General features: G+C 46.8%; 1 protein-coding gene across 1 annotated transcript in view; it reads right to left on the reverse strand.

Moving 5' to 3' along the window:
- F13A1 (coagulation factor XIII A chain) overlaps window positions 1-9,838 on the reverse strand; it is a 188,196-nt gene extending 178,358 nt beyond the window's left edge. The window contains exons 1-2 of the mRNA XM_023762749.1: window positions 9,696-9,838; window positions 7,774-7,920 (exon numbers count right to left, since the gene is read on the reverse strand). Coding sequence (XP_023618517.1) covers window positions 7,774-7,903 — 130 coding nt within the window. The 5' untranslated portion in view covers window positions 7,904-7,920; window positions 9,696-9,838. The remainder of the gene's footprint in view (window positions 1-7,773; window positions 7,921-9,695) is intronic.
- Between the last annotated feature and the right edge of the window lie 5,328 nt (window positions 9,839-15,166).

The following is a 15,166-nucleotide window of genomic DNA, read 5'->3' on the forward strand; positions in this document are numbered from 1 at the left end:
CCACTTAATTACATTGCTATTTAGCCACATCTATTTATGCAATTGTTTTCTCTGTTTTTAGCTCACTTTTAAGGCCCTTACATGCACTAATATTGAATTCCATTGTATTAAATTTGGTTAATTGTTCCAAGTTCTTAAGATAATTTGAGACCTAAGTATATATTCAATGTATTTAATATCCTTTCTAACTTCCTGTCCTCCAGGCGTGTTATAAGTATGCTATTTATACTGGCATTCAAGACATGAATATAAATGCTGATTAAGTCATGACCTAAATAATACAAACACAGTGGTAGACACTAAAAAGTGAACAGATAGCTCTGATATGTGTCATGAATACTCTGATAAAGGAAGTACAGGATATTGGGTGAGGGAGGTTTCTAGGAGGTATAGGACAGCCGCTAACCCAGATTAGAGGGAGTTAAGGAAGCTTTCTGGAAGAAGTGAGGCATAAGCAGTGGTCAGAAAGATGAGCAAGTTATGCAGGTAGAAAGAGGTGGGGAGAAGAATGTTTCAGGGAGAGAGGAGAATGAGTGAAGACTGAAGCAAGAGGGCATTTGGTTTACTTAAAAATTTGAAAGATGATTGGTTGTTTGAAGCGTGGTAGTGGGATCACAATGGCAGAGTAGGCAGGAGCCGCTCCCACAAGCCTTGTAGACTTGGTTAGGAGTTTGCACTATTGTGATCTTAGGGAAGAATCTGAAGTTGCAAACTGTCATGATTATACACATTTAAAGTACTTCTGGTGGCAGCCTGGAAAAGGGATTGGATGATGACAGGTTGGAGGCAGAAGGTCAGCTGGGAGGCTGTTGCAGCATTCCAGGTGAGGGATGGGCAAGTCTAGTCTGCCTGTAGAGAATGAATGCTCTGGTCCTGCAGTACTGCCAGGATTTGCCTCACTTCTTCCCATGCCCATCCCCATGATAATATGCCCCTGAGGAATGAGCAGGTTAGCTTACTGCCTTGGCTTCCCAAGCAGCTCTGCCTACATGGAAACATAAAGCTGGAGAGAGAAATTCAAATATATTTTTGGTATCTACTTCTCACTGGTTCTAATTCTCACTGCAGACAGAAACCTGACTTTCCAGTTCTGCACCTGAGTCTAGTGAACCTGCTAATGTCTAATGCCTCGGTCCATCCCTGAGGTAGTGCGGGAAAGGGCTAGTTCCATGGGATATTGATAGGTATTGGGATAATTAAGAGTTCCATGGTCGTTAAAGCAGTTTGGGAAATGCTGGACTCTTGAGGGGTTTATGGGAGACTTTAACATGCTAATATACATTGCAAATGTCCTACCAGTACCATGTTTTCCAAATCTAAATGACCATGCAAACTATTTTGTGGAGTAGTTTGCAGAACATGTTTTGGGAGGTGCTTCACTATTTACTAATTGTGCAACCTCAAAAAAGTTATTTAATGTTTTTGAGCCTAGTTTTCTTATATTTTAAAAAGGCAACAAAGTATCTCATAGGGTTAATGGGTGGAGGGGGGAAAGTGGGTAAATGGGAGACATTTGTAATATTGTCAACAATAAAAAATTTATCAAGTGAAAAACATGTTGTAAAGTGCTCCAACACAGTGTCTGGCAACAAGTAAATTATCAACAATTTTTATTATGTAGTTATTGTTATTATTAGGAGACTGAATAGCATAGTGGATAAGAGTGTGGATTCTGGAGCCAGACTTCCTGGACTTAAATCCCAACTCTGACATTTACTATCTTTGTGATTTTGGACAAGTTATATAAACTTCCTGTGCCTCAGTTTTCTCATCTGAAAAATGGTGGTAGTGTGGGGACTAAATAATAAAATGTTTTCTGAGCACACAGACTTCCTTTTCTTTTCCCGAATGTCTATAGGTAGATGGAATAATTTTCTCCTTTCAATGCCATCAGGAAGAAAGAAAAAAAATCATAGGAAATCACATTGGTCCTTTAAATAGGGGCAAAACAAATGCAATGGTAAATAAAATTTCTCCATATAATCTCTTAAAAATTATTAAGATCATTTAAGCTAAGAAAAACGTTTTATTTAAAAATAAAAAAGACTAAACTATGAAAGCTTAAAAGCTACACTGAGAAGTCAACAGTTTAAAGAAACAATGTTCTAGCCCAGCCGTGGGCAAACTACGGCCGCAGGCCAGATCCGGCCCGTTTGAAATGAATAAAACTAAAAAAAAAAAAAGACCGTACCCTTTTATGTAATGATGTTTACTTTGAATTTATATTAGTTCACACAAACACTCCATCCATGCTTTTGTTCCGGCCCTCTGGTCCAGTTTAAGAACCCATTGTGGCCCTCGAGTCAAAAAGTTTGTCCACCCCTGTTCTAGCCTGTAGTGGAACTTAGAAGACACACAGTTTATTCTCTAGAAGGAGAAGGACGTGGCAACCAGGCTGCCCTTCTTCCAGTGCCATCCCCTAGGAGGTCTATAGACTTACTAGGGTTTGCCCCAATGTTGGGCAATGAGCTGACGTCCCCAACACCACTGATTAAACAACACTTCTTTCATTGCTCTGGACTCCAGAGTCTGGAGAGTCATCCAGGGATCAAGTCAAGCACAGGTTTACAAATATCATAGTTTTTTCCTATTGTTCATTTTTCTTAGTATTGCCCCTTCCCATGGAGGAGGTACTCGATATACATTTGTCAAGCTGGCATATTGATTTTTGCTTTGTGTATTGCTTAACAAAATGTAGTTTAAACCAAAAGAGCCATCTCATCATCCAAGCTCCATTTGCCACAAACAGGAAATTAATTTGCTTCTCCCTGTCCAAGCCAAGTTCCTGGCAAAATGGGGCAACTCATTGCTAAGTTACTTTTTTGTTTTTTAGAGAAATATTATAGCTGGGAACTTGGCAGCTCACTCTTTCAAAGTGACAGCTTTCAAAAAGTCTACCTACCACAATTTAGCCTAATTTTAAACACATCAGAAAATGGATTGTTAAAAAATAATCTCTCCCCATGAGCCAGCTGCCTCCCTGCCCCCCTACCCTTTCCCTAATATGTAAAAAGTGGATTATATTCCCCTTTGGTTATACAAATGTTCTTCCAAAAATGATTATACCTGTCACAGATGGAATCTTGAAATAAGTTAAATGTTTAGGTTCATATCCTCGGAATTCCCGAGTGAATTGAATTCTCCCTGCAATCTTTTTAATATTATTACCAAATGATAGGCATACATACTGCCCATGAGGAAGATGGTCTGTTTATTGTGAGAACTACAAAATAAAGGTTTTTTTCCTCATATTTCTTTTGGATCGCCATTAAAGTATCATTAACTAGACTGATTAAAAACATTTTCTTAATCAGCTTGCTTTTTAACTGTTGCTATTAAAAATGTCCTGTACCTAGAATGTATACGAAATGCTCAGCTGCTTAAAGGAAGCTAGAATAAGAGAAATGAGGCTAACATCTTCCCCAGGGGTTAACAGCCCTCTAATCAATTTCTTTCTACCCCAAAGTATCTCAACAGCCTCTAAATGTATCTCCTCTCCAGTTTCTCCTCACCATGAGCTTTCCCTTTATAAAACACTAGTGGCCCGGTGCATGAAATTCGTGCCCGGGGGCGGGGGGTGTCCCTCAGCCCACACTGCACCCTCTCCAATCTGGGACCCGTCAGACATCCCTCTCGCAATCTGGGACCACTGGCTCCTAACCACTCACCTGCCTGCCTGCCTGATCGCCCCTAACCATTCTGCCTGCCAGCCTGCTTGCCCCCAACTTCCCCCCCTTACTGGCCTGATTGTTCCCTACTGCCCCCCCCACCAGCCTGATCACCCCCAACTGCCCCCCACCAGCCTGCTTGCCCCCAACTGGCCCCCCGCTTGCCTGACTGCCACTATGGCTTTGTCTGGGCGGTGGCCACAGAGCCGGTTGGGGGCGACCAAGGAAGCCAACCTCCGCCTCCTGCCCGCTCTCCGGCCGGCTCCGTGGCTCCAGCCAGTGCTGCCATCTTTGTCGCATTAATTTGCATATTCCCTCCTTATTGGCTCTGGGCACCGCCATCTTTATTGTGAAGTGATGGTTAATTTGCATATCACTCTTTTATTAGATAGGATCATTCTGATTATGCCATTTCACTATTTAGAATTCTTTGCAAGCAGGAGGAAAAGTAAGGTCTTCAAAGCCTGTCACGGTGTGATGCCTGCCTATTTGTCCCAGCCTCATCTTCCCTCCCTTGTCCTCATTACTTGACAAATACTGTTCCCTCTGCTATAAATAGAATCCCATGCACTTGTCTACCTGGAACACTCCGATTCATCTCTCTCACCCTCCTTTCCTCTCCACTGACACTAGTAGTCATTCTTTTAACTTGTTTCATCGACCGGATGGAGAGATGCTTGAGAACAGGGACTGTTTTACTCATCTTTGTGACGCCAGAGAGTGTGGTGTAGCTCCTGACACATAGGTGGTCATCACTAAGTGGTTTTCCTCAACCCAAATGAGAGGATGAACTGTTTCTATGCAGCATAATTTTTCATCATACGGTGAATGCCTTTCTTATTTGTTCAATCACCTTGAATCCAGAGAGGTTTACTCTGCACAAAGGGCAGATTGATAATTAACCAGTTAACTAGTTGATTTAGTTCTGGCTTGGAATAGTGGGAGGGAAGAAATGCTCAGAAAGACACACGACCTCATTAAGCTAATAAATACTAGATTCTGCCTGCATTTGATTTTTAAAAATAGATCTAGACTTGCTTTCCAGTTTGAATTCAGTGCATTAGACCTGTCAAATTAGTGTTATGTTTACTCCTGCAAATGATCACCTATTGTTAATAATACAGAGTCAAACCAGCCCAAGAATATAAGGTTATGATCCTGAACATTACATCTCCTGCTAAAATAACCTTTGAGACAAGAAGGTTATGGAGTGATTTTTCAGAAACACCGGCAGTGCATACAGAACAGTCTATTAGGAATAGATGCAAATTCCAACAATCTAAGGAGATTTTCACATACTTTTCTCAGCTTTAACTGAGTTCAAAGGGGGGCATTAAGGATTCTTAGAAACACAAAGGACATCAAACACCCTGGCTGACCCCACTTCCAAGGTTCCATTGTCACCTCAAATATTTCAATTTTTCTTAAATATTGTGCTGTTGTATAGGAGGAAACTCACTTAAGTTTATACACTTGAGTTATAGGCTAAATAATTCTTAGCCAAATAATTATGCAAGCTGTGGAATGACTTCCATAGGATTATTAAAATCTGCCATCTCCTCCCCCTACCTCCGCCCTGCCCTTTCTCCTCTTGCTTGTCTGCCTTTGTCAGTCAATACACAAGAGAAACTCGCTTAAGGGACACTTTAGAAAAAAGTTTCCATTGAAATAAATGAGGAGAGAGAGTCTGATCTAGGGCTTTGTGTGCCTGGAGCCAAAGTCATGGTCAGACAGGGAGTCAGGGAGATACAAGTCCTCTTGGAGCCACTAGTGCCACTGGGTGAACTGCAAGGAGATGGCATTTTTAACACATGGCATTTAGACACATGGGGAGAAATGGATATATTTAGTGCCAGAAGACCCTTTTAGCATAGTTAAACAGAAATTTGAAATGCAAAAGATAACTAGGAGATAGATTTACTTGGTCAGATGATCTATATGCTGTTATTTTTTTCTGTCTTACTCATCTGGGACTTACTATTCTGCTTTGTGGGTTCAGAGACCCTACCCTCATAGCATGTAGCACTTAGCTCATCTGTGTGAGAAATAGTAAGTGGGTGCATGTTTATGAAATTTGGAAGCTGTTACTAATAATAGGATTATAATGACTCCAGGGCTGCTGAGTCATTCAATTCTCAAGCCATCGACTGTTCATTCTACAAACAGTCATTGGGAACTCACACTCCTATGCCAGGGTCTGTAAAACTATCTCAGAATGTCACTTGGTTGTGGACAGATGACTACCAAGCAAGTAAGGACAGAGTTTTTCAAAATAATTTAGTTCAAAATAATTCTCACCTCTGCCTCCAAAAATAAATAACCAAAAAAAAACCAGTAAAACAAGATTCTTTAAAAATTGACCTCTATGCTCAAGTTCTCTGGCAGTTTTGATTCCTCGCTGACAACATATTGTTCAAATTTCAGATATACAGGAGAGTAGGCGGTACATATTCCCCCTAGGAACCGTGCAGGGCGTGATAACGGACATTCTAAACCAGTGAGCGTTTATTGGCCATGCGCTGTGGGCCAGGGACTCTCACAGGCACTGGCCGTTTGATCCTCATGACAACTGTGAAGTTGCTTCCATTTGCTGATGGAAACACTGGGGCTGGGGCACTTACATGACTTTGCCCTGAGTCCCAGGGCAGCGAGTGGCAGCTGTGGAACAGGAACTTCCCTCACTGCCTCTGTGCGGCTCACAGTCCTCAGCGATGGGCCCGAGCCTCCCCCTCTCTGTTCTCTGCCACTTCCTCCAGCACCCTGCCCTGGGGCCCACGGGCTTCTCTGCCAGAAGGGAATTTTGCTAGAAAACTGAATCCATCAAGGTAACCTGCTTGATAATTTGGCATCAGCACATTTTCCAACTTATTTGCCTTTAAAAAAAAAAGACTCCTGCTCTGGGCAGTGAAGGAGTTGAACATCAATTTCTAGCTTTGGCCTCCGTTTCCTAACCTATAACCTGGGGGCTTAGATGAGCTGAGCAGCAGTCCTTTTAAACTCAGTTCTGTGGCTCTAATGGTGCCGATTTAGAGAGTGTGGCCCCTCGCTGGGAGAGAGAGCCCACAACCACAAGTTTACAAGTTTGGAGTGGTTCCTCTACCAAGCTAAAGATGCCCTCTGTTCTGTAAGACCCTCCTCCAAATTTGGATGGTACCTGACGGATGGTACTGAATATCTCTCTGTTTTCACAGTTGGATTTCAAATCATCTGGACATGAGGGTGGCACAGTCAGGTGGCGTCTGACCTTCTGGACTATGGGAATGACCACTGTGCTTCCTTTGCTTTCAACTGCTGGGCTCTTTCTGAGGAGGCGGCTTAACCACACAGCCCCGGGTGACTGTGGGCGCCTAGCCCAGCAAATGGGTGTTTACCCCCAGGTGGAACCAGACACAGAGCACGGTCAGGAGGAAAAGTGGGTCTTGGTACATGTGTGCTACAGATAAAAAGTGCTCCCTGCTGGATGCCATTCAGGAACAAAGGTCTGAATGTCCCTGCCTGGCCCAAGAGAATGGTGTCTATGCTACCAAGCCACCGGTGGCACCTGGGCCCTGTCACAGCTGACAGGGCTGAGGGGAGGTCAGCTGCTGGCTGCTGCTCCCAGAGCAGGTCCCTGGGGATCGGCGGGGCCAGAGCAGGGAAAGCAGCTTGACTTGCCTGCCCTCCGGGCTGCTCTGGAGAGAAATAGAGGGCTTCCATCTCCATTACTGTCAGGCTGGCTCTCTCCCCAGCTCTGAAATTCACAGCAGTGGATGGAGGAGGGAGGAGGGAGGGGGAGAAGGAAGGTAGCACCAGCCAGACAATCAAAACAGCAACAATATTTGGGAGTGGAAACTTCCAGCTAGAGAACATTCTTAAAAACAGAGTGGTAAGGCTGGAAGAGACCACTGCTGTGCCCTCGCTTCCTAGGGTTGCCGTCCCTGAGATTACGAAGCTATTAAGTGGCAGAATTGGGACAAGAATGAGGTCTTCGGTGATTTGACCACTCAGACGAGGATTTTGGAGGCCTTTCTTTAAAACAGAGATGTTCTGTGGGAGACAGAGGGTGCTGAGCCAGCGCCTGTGGGGAGGAGGGCCAGGCAGTGTGCCTGGGCGCAGGGGCCTGTACCTTGCAGGCTGACACCTCGGGGCACCAGGCCCAGCAGCTCCTCCGTGGGGGGGTTGTTCTCTTCAGCATTGGAGTTGTTGAGGGGGACAGCTCTCCTGCCTCCAAAGGCGGGCCTGGGGGTCTCCGTCATTTTCAGTTTCTCGAGTCCTTGGGGGGAAAAGGGACACACAGAAAAGGAATGCGAAGCCAGTTACATTTGACACAAGGATTAAAAATAGAGACGCAGACGTAGCTGTGTGATAGCACTTGAGCAGCACATTTTGGGTTTCACATAAATAAAAACTGAGAAGTGGCAGTGATGGGTAGTCTCACGATGGAGTAGAGTTCCCCCAGGGTCTCGGGGAGATTTGTCAAAGCATACGGAAAGCAGAAGGAAGGGGGCCGATGTGAAGAAAGAAAAAATGTAACAGGTTTGGGGAGCAAGGTTTTTTTCTCTTGCCCCTAAAGCAATATTTTGTAAGAAACGTAAGACATGTTTGTAAGAAATGTTTACTGTCTTGTGCATGTACACACGCCCACTTCGTACAGACTTTGAAGAATAAACTCAGACAGCCGTGTGCAGGTAAGTGGCGTCTTCCCAAGCATTCGTGTTTGCAATTTAATTCAACCCATAGTTAGTGAGGGCCCCCCACGTGCCAGGCTGTGGTCTGGGCACTCGGGATGCCTCAGGGGATAAGACAGAAGGATTCTTGCCTTGGGGAGCTTTTGGTTTAGTGGCGGTTAGGGTCCTGCACAACAAAATTTGGAAGTAAACTGGGCAGGTGTGAGAAGGTGGTACCTGCTTTGGCTCCACGATCACAAGGAATAGAATATAGGAGATGGAGAGTTTGGGCGAGAGAGAGGGAGGCACAGTGCAATCGTAGATAGGGCTGTAAATAGCCCATTCTCTAGTTTACTTGGTCAGCGGTGCGGGCACTGCCCTCGCTCCAAGCCCACTTCCCTTCCGTTGGAGTGTGTGCAGGCAGAGAGCCAGTGTGAACGCCACACCTTACTGCCAGTGCCCAAAAAGCACTTGTTGATCAACTGACCAAATGAAGGGAGACCTTGTTTCTGGCCCCAATGAAGCGTCCCTTGATCACCTGGATTACACAATCATGACTCCCGGTGATTTGGCTATTTTGAAAAAAACAGGCACACCCTCCAAAGATGAGGAGCCACTGTTACAGAGGCAACTAGAGGAGACTGTTCCAGAACATGATGAGTAAAGGCAACACAGCCGGAAACAAGAGAATCTGTTTGGAAGTATAAGGTCGGAATAGGCAGCCATAAATACCTGCAGGCATATTTACAGGCAGTTTCTAGTGAACGAGGGAGGCAGGGAGGGAGGCGAGAGAAGGCAGGAAACAGCAGACCTCTGGTGGGAAATAGCAAGGGGAGGAGGCTGGGGGTCCCTGAGGGAGGGGAGGGCTTAGGGGAGCAGAGCACAAAACTATGCAACTATGCAGTTACCAACTGAGAGAGAGAACCCTTAAAGCAGAGGCCTGAGCGCCTGTGCAGGTGGACAGAAGCACCCCCTGCTCCCAGGTCTGGGGGAGGGGAAGGTGCTCAAGCTCAGCTCCCACATGGCGACACAGCCCTACTTCCTCCTCCCTCCAACCTTCTGTGTCCCTTCTTCTTAGCCTGCTCCCCTGAGGAAGACCCCAACCCCCCATTCCCATTGGGTGGCCTTCTTAGCAAGCAGTGCCTTCAAAAAAGCTTCAGGGGGTACCTGAGAGAAGTCCCACTCAGAAGAAGGCCAGGTAGGTTCGGAGCTAGGGGCCAAGAACGGGCAATGGCTCAAGTGGGGCTGCCTCAGACCCCAGCCCCTTGCACTCCCAGCAGCCCCATGAGGGACCCAGTTTGGGGGGGGTGGACACAGTAGGTCCTGGGGAGCCTCTGGGTGCGGGGCTAAGCCTATGCTGGCCGGGGGGCCGGCTGCTTACCTGCGGTCCCCTCCTGAGGTGTCCTAGCACAGGCTGGCTCTGTGAGTCTCTAGGGTACTTCCTCAAAAGGACGCATGAAGAAACGACAAGAAAGTTGGCTCTTAAATAACTTCCTAACAGCTCCCTCCCTTCTCCCCAGTCCCACAGGGTTTCTCCTCCCCTTCTTGACAGCTGGAGCAAGTGAGCGGCTATTTACTCTGCCATTCTGCTCTGTTCTTCTGGCAGGCACCCCTCCTCCCTCCCAGACCCCCTTACCCTCAGTTTCCCAGCCCGCTTCTCCCCACCAGGCCCACCTCCAGTTGTGCCACCCCCTCCTCACTTGGTGGCCAGGAGGATCAGCTAATGACCCTGCAGTGCCAGCCTGACCCCGCCCCCTTCCCTTAGGTCAGCCTCAGGGAAGGGTCTGGATTTTGCCATCCAGGCAGGTGGGGCTTGGCAAACAGGAGGGTCTGCACTTCAGCAGACAGGTCACGGACCGCTGTGACCACACGTAAAGCAAGAGCCCAGGTCCTTCTTGTATAAATAAAGCTGAGGGACATGGCCTATGTTCTTGAACCATCCACGGAGCCACAGCCAACCCCGAACCACACACTTCCCGTAGGAGGGCATGCCCAGGCAGAGGGAAAGTGAGTAAATACTTTTAAAAGGGCCACAAAAATTAGAAAATAACACTTTTTTTTGGAAAACCACTTTGGTTTATCTTCAACTAATTGGGAAAAAAGTAAATTTTCTTCTAAAATTTTTTACTGCTTCCAAATTTCCAACCCTGACCTTGGTCTAATTTCATAGGGAGAGAAAAGGAAAGATGCCATTTTTGTTAGCCAAATTTCCAACCCTGACCTTGGTCTAATTTCATAGGGAGAGAAAAGGAAAGATGCCATTTTTGTTAGGCATTCTCTCAATGGGATGGATTCCCACCCCCCTTTTCCATGGCCAGGTGAGCCTTATCCCCTTTGCTGTGCTCCAGGCCCCTTCTTCTCCAGGCCTTGCTGTCCTGTCCAGCCACTCTCCCTCCTGCAGCGTTCGCTCCTGCCCTTCAGCAGCTGCTTCCCAGCAGCACGTGCACAGCTTCACGTCAAGACTCTTCTGTAACTTTTAAACCCTTCTTCATCCACATCCACCCAGCTATTATTCTCTTCTCTCTCCTCCTCTTCATTGCAAGCTTCTGCCACCCGGCTTCTGTCCCATCATTCTACGGAAGCTGCAGTTAAATGGCCTCCACTATGTCCAAAGGACAGGATTCGATGTTCATGTACTTAACCTTCAAACACACTGAACTCTGCTGCCCACTCTCGCTAGGTCAGTCTTCTCCCCTGGTGTCAGAGACACTGAACTCTTTGGGGTGTCCTCAGCGCTGCGCAAGCTCCCCTGGTCATCTCAGCAACTCCCATGTCTTCAATTTCCATCTGTGTCCTGACACCTAAATCTAGGTCTTTAGCCATGATTTTTTTTACAAAATGCCAAACTGCCTACCAGCCATCTTTACTTGGCATGTCACAATAACTCACATTCATCATATCTAAAATGAGATGTGTCATTTTCCCTGCAAACCTGGCTCATCCCAGGAGTCCCCTATATCCGTGGTCGGCAAACTGCGGCTCACGAGCCACATGCAGCTCTTTGGCCCCTTGAGTGTGGCTCTTCCTAAGCCTTAGGAGTACCCTAATTAAGTTAATAACAATGTACCTACCTATATAGTTTAAGTGTAAAAAACTTGGCTCTCAAAAGAAATTTCAATCGTTGTACTGTTGATATTTGGCTCTGTTGACTGAGTTTGCCGACCACTGCTCTATATCAATGAATGCCATCACCCTGCAACCAGTTGCTTAGCCAAACATGTAGCATCATTGTTGACACTCCCTTCTTGTCCTCTCAACCCCCAAATCCAAACCTTCAACAAGTATTTTCTACTCTACTTCTTAAACATCTCTTGAATATACCGTTACCCCTTTTAATCCATTCTCCACAAGGCAGTCAGAATGAGCTTTGTGGAACTTAAATCTAAAATCAAATACTTTGAACAAAGCCTTTATGTTGCTATTTCTCTTTGCTTTTACTAAAAATTCCAAGCATCAGCTGACAAGTCCTACACAGTCTAGGCCTTGCTTTACTCAGCAGCCCCATCTCTCTCACTCTCTCTGGCACCCCCACCCCCACCTACACCCTGTTCACCCCATTCTATGCTCCAGCTGCAATGAACTTACCTTGTGCCCCTTCCTCCCCTCCTCTCACCATGAGACTGTTTCTTATTCACCCTCCAGATCTCAACTTAAGTTGCTCAGATGCCCTGCAAGGTGCTTGCCTGGTGATGTGCTCCTTACACTGTAGGGGATTTTTGGTTTCCTGGGCTTCCCCTTCACTAGACTAGAGAGTAGAAAATCCAACCAGAGCTCCCCAAGAAGATACTGCAGGCCATTCGGTTACTTAGAGCCCATCCTTCCCATGTTCTTTGCAGCGCAGTAGAGAAAAGTAGGGAAAGTGTCACCACAAACATCAAGCCTGGGTGTGCTGGATCCTGCCAACCCTGGCCCATGTGGGGTTGGGAAGAGTGGTCAGTCTCACACCCTCCAGATTAGGTTGCTCAGCTGCCAGGTCCGCCTGGGATTCCTGGCCATGTTGAGAATTGCAGGACAGGCTTGTCACCCTCACAGCCTCCACCCCAGTGTCACTCTTGGCCCAATTCTTGCTGATTATTGTGACACATGCTGGTTAACTTCCTACTTCTTCCAAACTACCAACCCAGGAGCCTTAAAAGTTCAAAAGCTTTACTTGTGCCTAACAAATAGTATCAATCAGAGAGAGTCTGAGTGTGCCAAGCCCTAGCACGTGCTTGAAGACCATCCATGTTACAGAACCCTTCTTCACCATCCTGTGACTTAGAAATCAGAACAAAGTTTGCTGGCCGTGCGATGAACCTTGGGCTGTGCCAGGAAATATGACTTTTGCAGAAGCACTAAGGTCTGCAGTATCTTTTATTTCTGAACGTCCCTTACCTGGCACAGAGGTGGCACAATGTAGGTATTTAAGAAATATAGCAGGTGGGGTCCCACCAGGAAAATAAAAACCATTTTAGGTATTTTTGTGAGGAAAGAGGGAATTTCACATGGGTGATAGAAGAGACAAGAAGCCAAACAAGGGAAGCTGAGTCAACTCAGCCATTAGCAGCAGCACAGGGAGTTCGGTGTCATCACAGCATGGGGCTGGGGTTATGTGGCAAGGACTGGGATCGTCTGAGATTCAGTTATTACATGAATCACTGTCTGAGGTCAAAAGGAGGGGAGAATGATCCTAGCTTGCCTCCCCCTCCGTTGTCTCGAATTTGCTATGCTCATCTACAATCAATTGACAATGGAGTTGGGAAACACATCCTGCACAGTTGGCACCACCACACCTATATTGGAGGGGGGTGTCCCAAAAACCACCCCCACATTCAACGATTCACAAGGGGGATCCACCAGGCTGTCATCCTTACAGCTATGATTTATTTCAGTGAAAAGATACAAGTCAAAATCAGCAAAGGGAAAAAGCACATGGGACAAAGACAGGAGGAAGCCCGGCACACATTTTTCAAGAGTCCTCTCCCATTGGAGTCACACAGGACTTGCTCAACTCCCCCAGCAAAGAGGTGTGACATGTGTGAAATGTTGTCTGCCAGGGATATCCTTAGAGACACCGAGCCCAGGATTTCATTTGAGGTTGGTCACATAGGCACGTGCCAAACACCACGCTCTCTGAAGGGAAGCAGTGGCCAGTGTTCACCATAAGCCACACTGTGCAAACCGTGTAGGTGCAGGGAGCCATACTGTCAGTTAGGGATCGGAGGGATGACTCCTGAAACCCAAGTTCCTAGACACTGGCCAGGGGCCAGCCTTGCAAGGAGGCCTTTCTGAGGGGAGCAGGGCCATGTCTGCTGGGCTGACTCCTTTCTGTACACTCTCCTCACCCTGACCCATGACCGTGGAGCAGAGGAAAGGAAGGAGTGGACCTCAGAGCAAGCGCTCCAGGTCTGGCACCTCAAACAAATGGATCTTTCCTCACAGTCCCGCCAGACATGCTTTAGGGCCACAGCAATGTCCGGGAGCAAAAGGACACTCCAGCGGAAGGTCCCTGGGGTCATGCAGCTCCTTCCCCCACTTTCCCTGACTCACAGACTCAGCATGGAACCTCTGAGGAGACTGTGTTCTCTCTGAGTGCATAGCCCTGGCACACCTTCTCACTTTTCTGCAACCGAAGGGACAATAATCCTAATGTCCTATGGATTGAAACTTGAAGATAGCCGCAATTTACACATCATCACCTGCTCAGGGTCAGGGCAAGAATGCCTAAGCAGCACTCAGGAGTCCTGGCTCCTGTCAGAATCACCCAGCAACCTTTGGGAGTGATATGTGACAGAAAACACGTAGGAAGAGGGACCTACATTGCTTTACTCTGACTTTAATTTTGAGCTTTTAGTTCTAAGGTAGGGGGTCCTCTTCTCTCTAGACAAAGCACTTTCTCCTTCTTGCCAATATTCAGGAAGCAGACGGTATTTGCTCAGGGGATGACTTTTCCAGCAAACTATTTGATTTACATGCAAAACTTCACATCCCAAACAAAAAGAAAGAAAACAAACAAAACCCAGTTGTGTCTGGCTCCTGCTGTGTTTTTCCACCAGGATTTTGTTGGTTACAGATGTAGATGCAGAAGGAGGTTGAGTGGATATAAATAACAATCGGCCTGGCATGCAGGTGCTAAACCCTCCCATATAAATGACCAAAATCCATCTCTTGGGAAGCCCTTCTCCTCCATGCCCTTGAGCCTTAGGACTTTGGGGGAAACTTTCCACTCCAGAAGGAGGTGGGGTAGGTTGAGGATGGGAGGGAGCTGGGCAAAATGTTTATCATCACGTTCTGGCTGCAGTAGAGAGCAGTTGGTGAAGGACAGTGGCCCTCTGCCTTCCTTCACATCTTCAGAAAAGCTCAGGGGAGTTCTCACAAAGTCTGACAATGACACGCAAAGCCCAGGAAGGAAGTTATAAAGCACCAGCACAGCCGCCACACAATGAAACGGGGGTCCAAGAGAGGACCTTTCCTCCCTCTTCTCCTGTTCGGAGAGATGTAATCCATGCCAGTGACAGCTCCAGATGGCAGGCGCCGCTGCTTGCTTCAGCTCCCTGGGCACGGCCGCCTCTTGCCGGTGCCCTGCCATCACCTGCCATCACCCCTCTCCCTTCTGGGGGAGCAGCATTGCTGGGCTGTCTCGCCTCATGCCGGCCCTCCAGGAGGACGAGTGCAGGAAGGCTGTTTTCTCCTCGAGATGAGTGATTTCACTAATGCACTCGCATGCTTACAGTGAATATCTCTATTATTATTGCTTTTTGTAATGGTAAAATGCACATAACATACATTTACCATCTTTTTTAAATATATTTTATTGATTTTCTTAGAGAGAGGAAGGGAGAGGGATAGAGAGCTAGAAACATCGATGAGAGA

This window comes from Myotis lucifugus, unplaced genomic scaffold (assembly GCF_000147115.1).
Source record: "Myotis lucifugus unplaced genomic scaffold, Myoluc2.0 scaffold_259, whole genome shotgun sequence".
NCBI lineage: Eukaryota > Metazoa > Chordata > Mammalia > Chiroptera > Vespertilionidae > Myotis > Myotis lucifugus.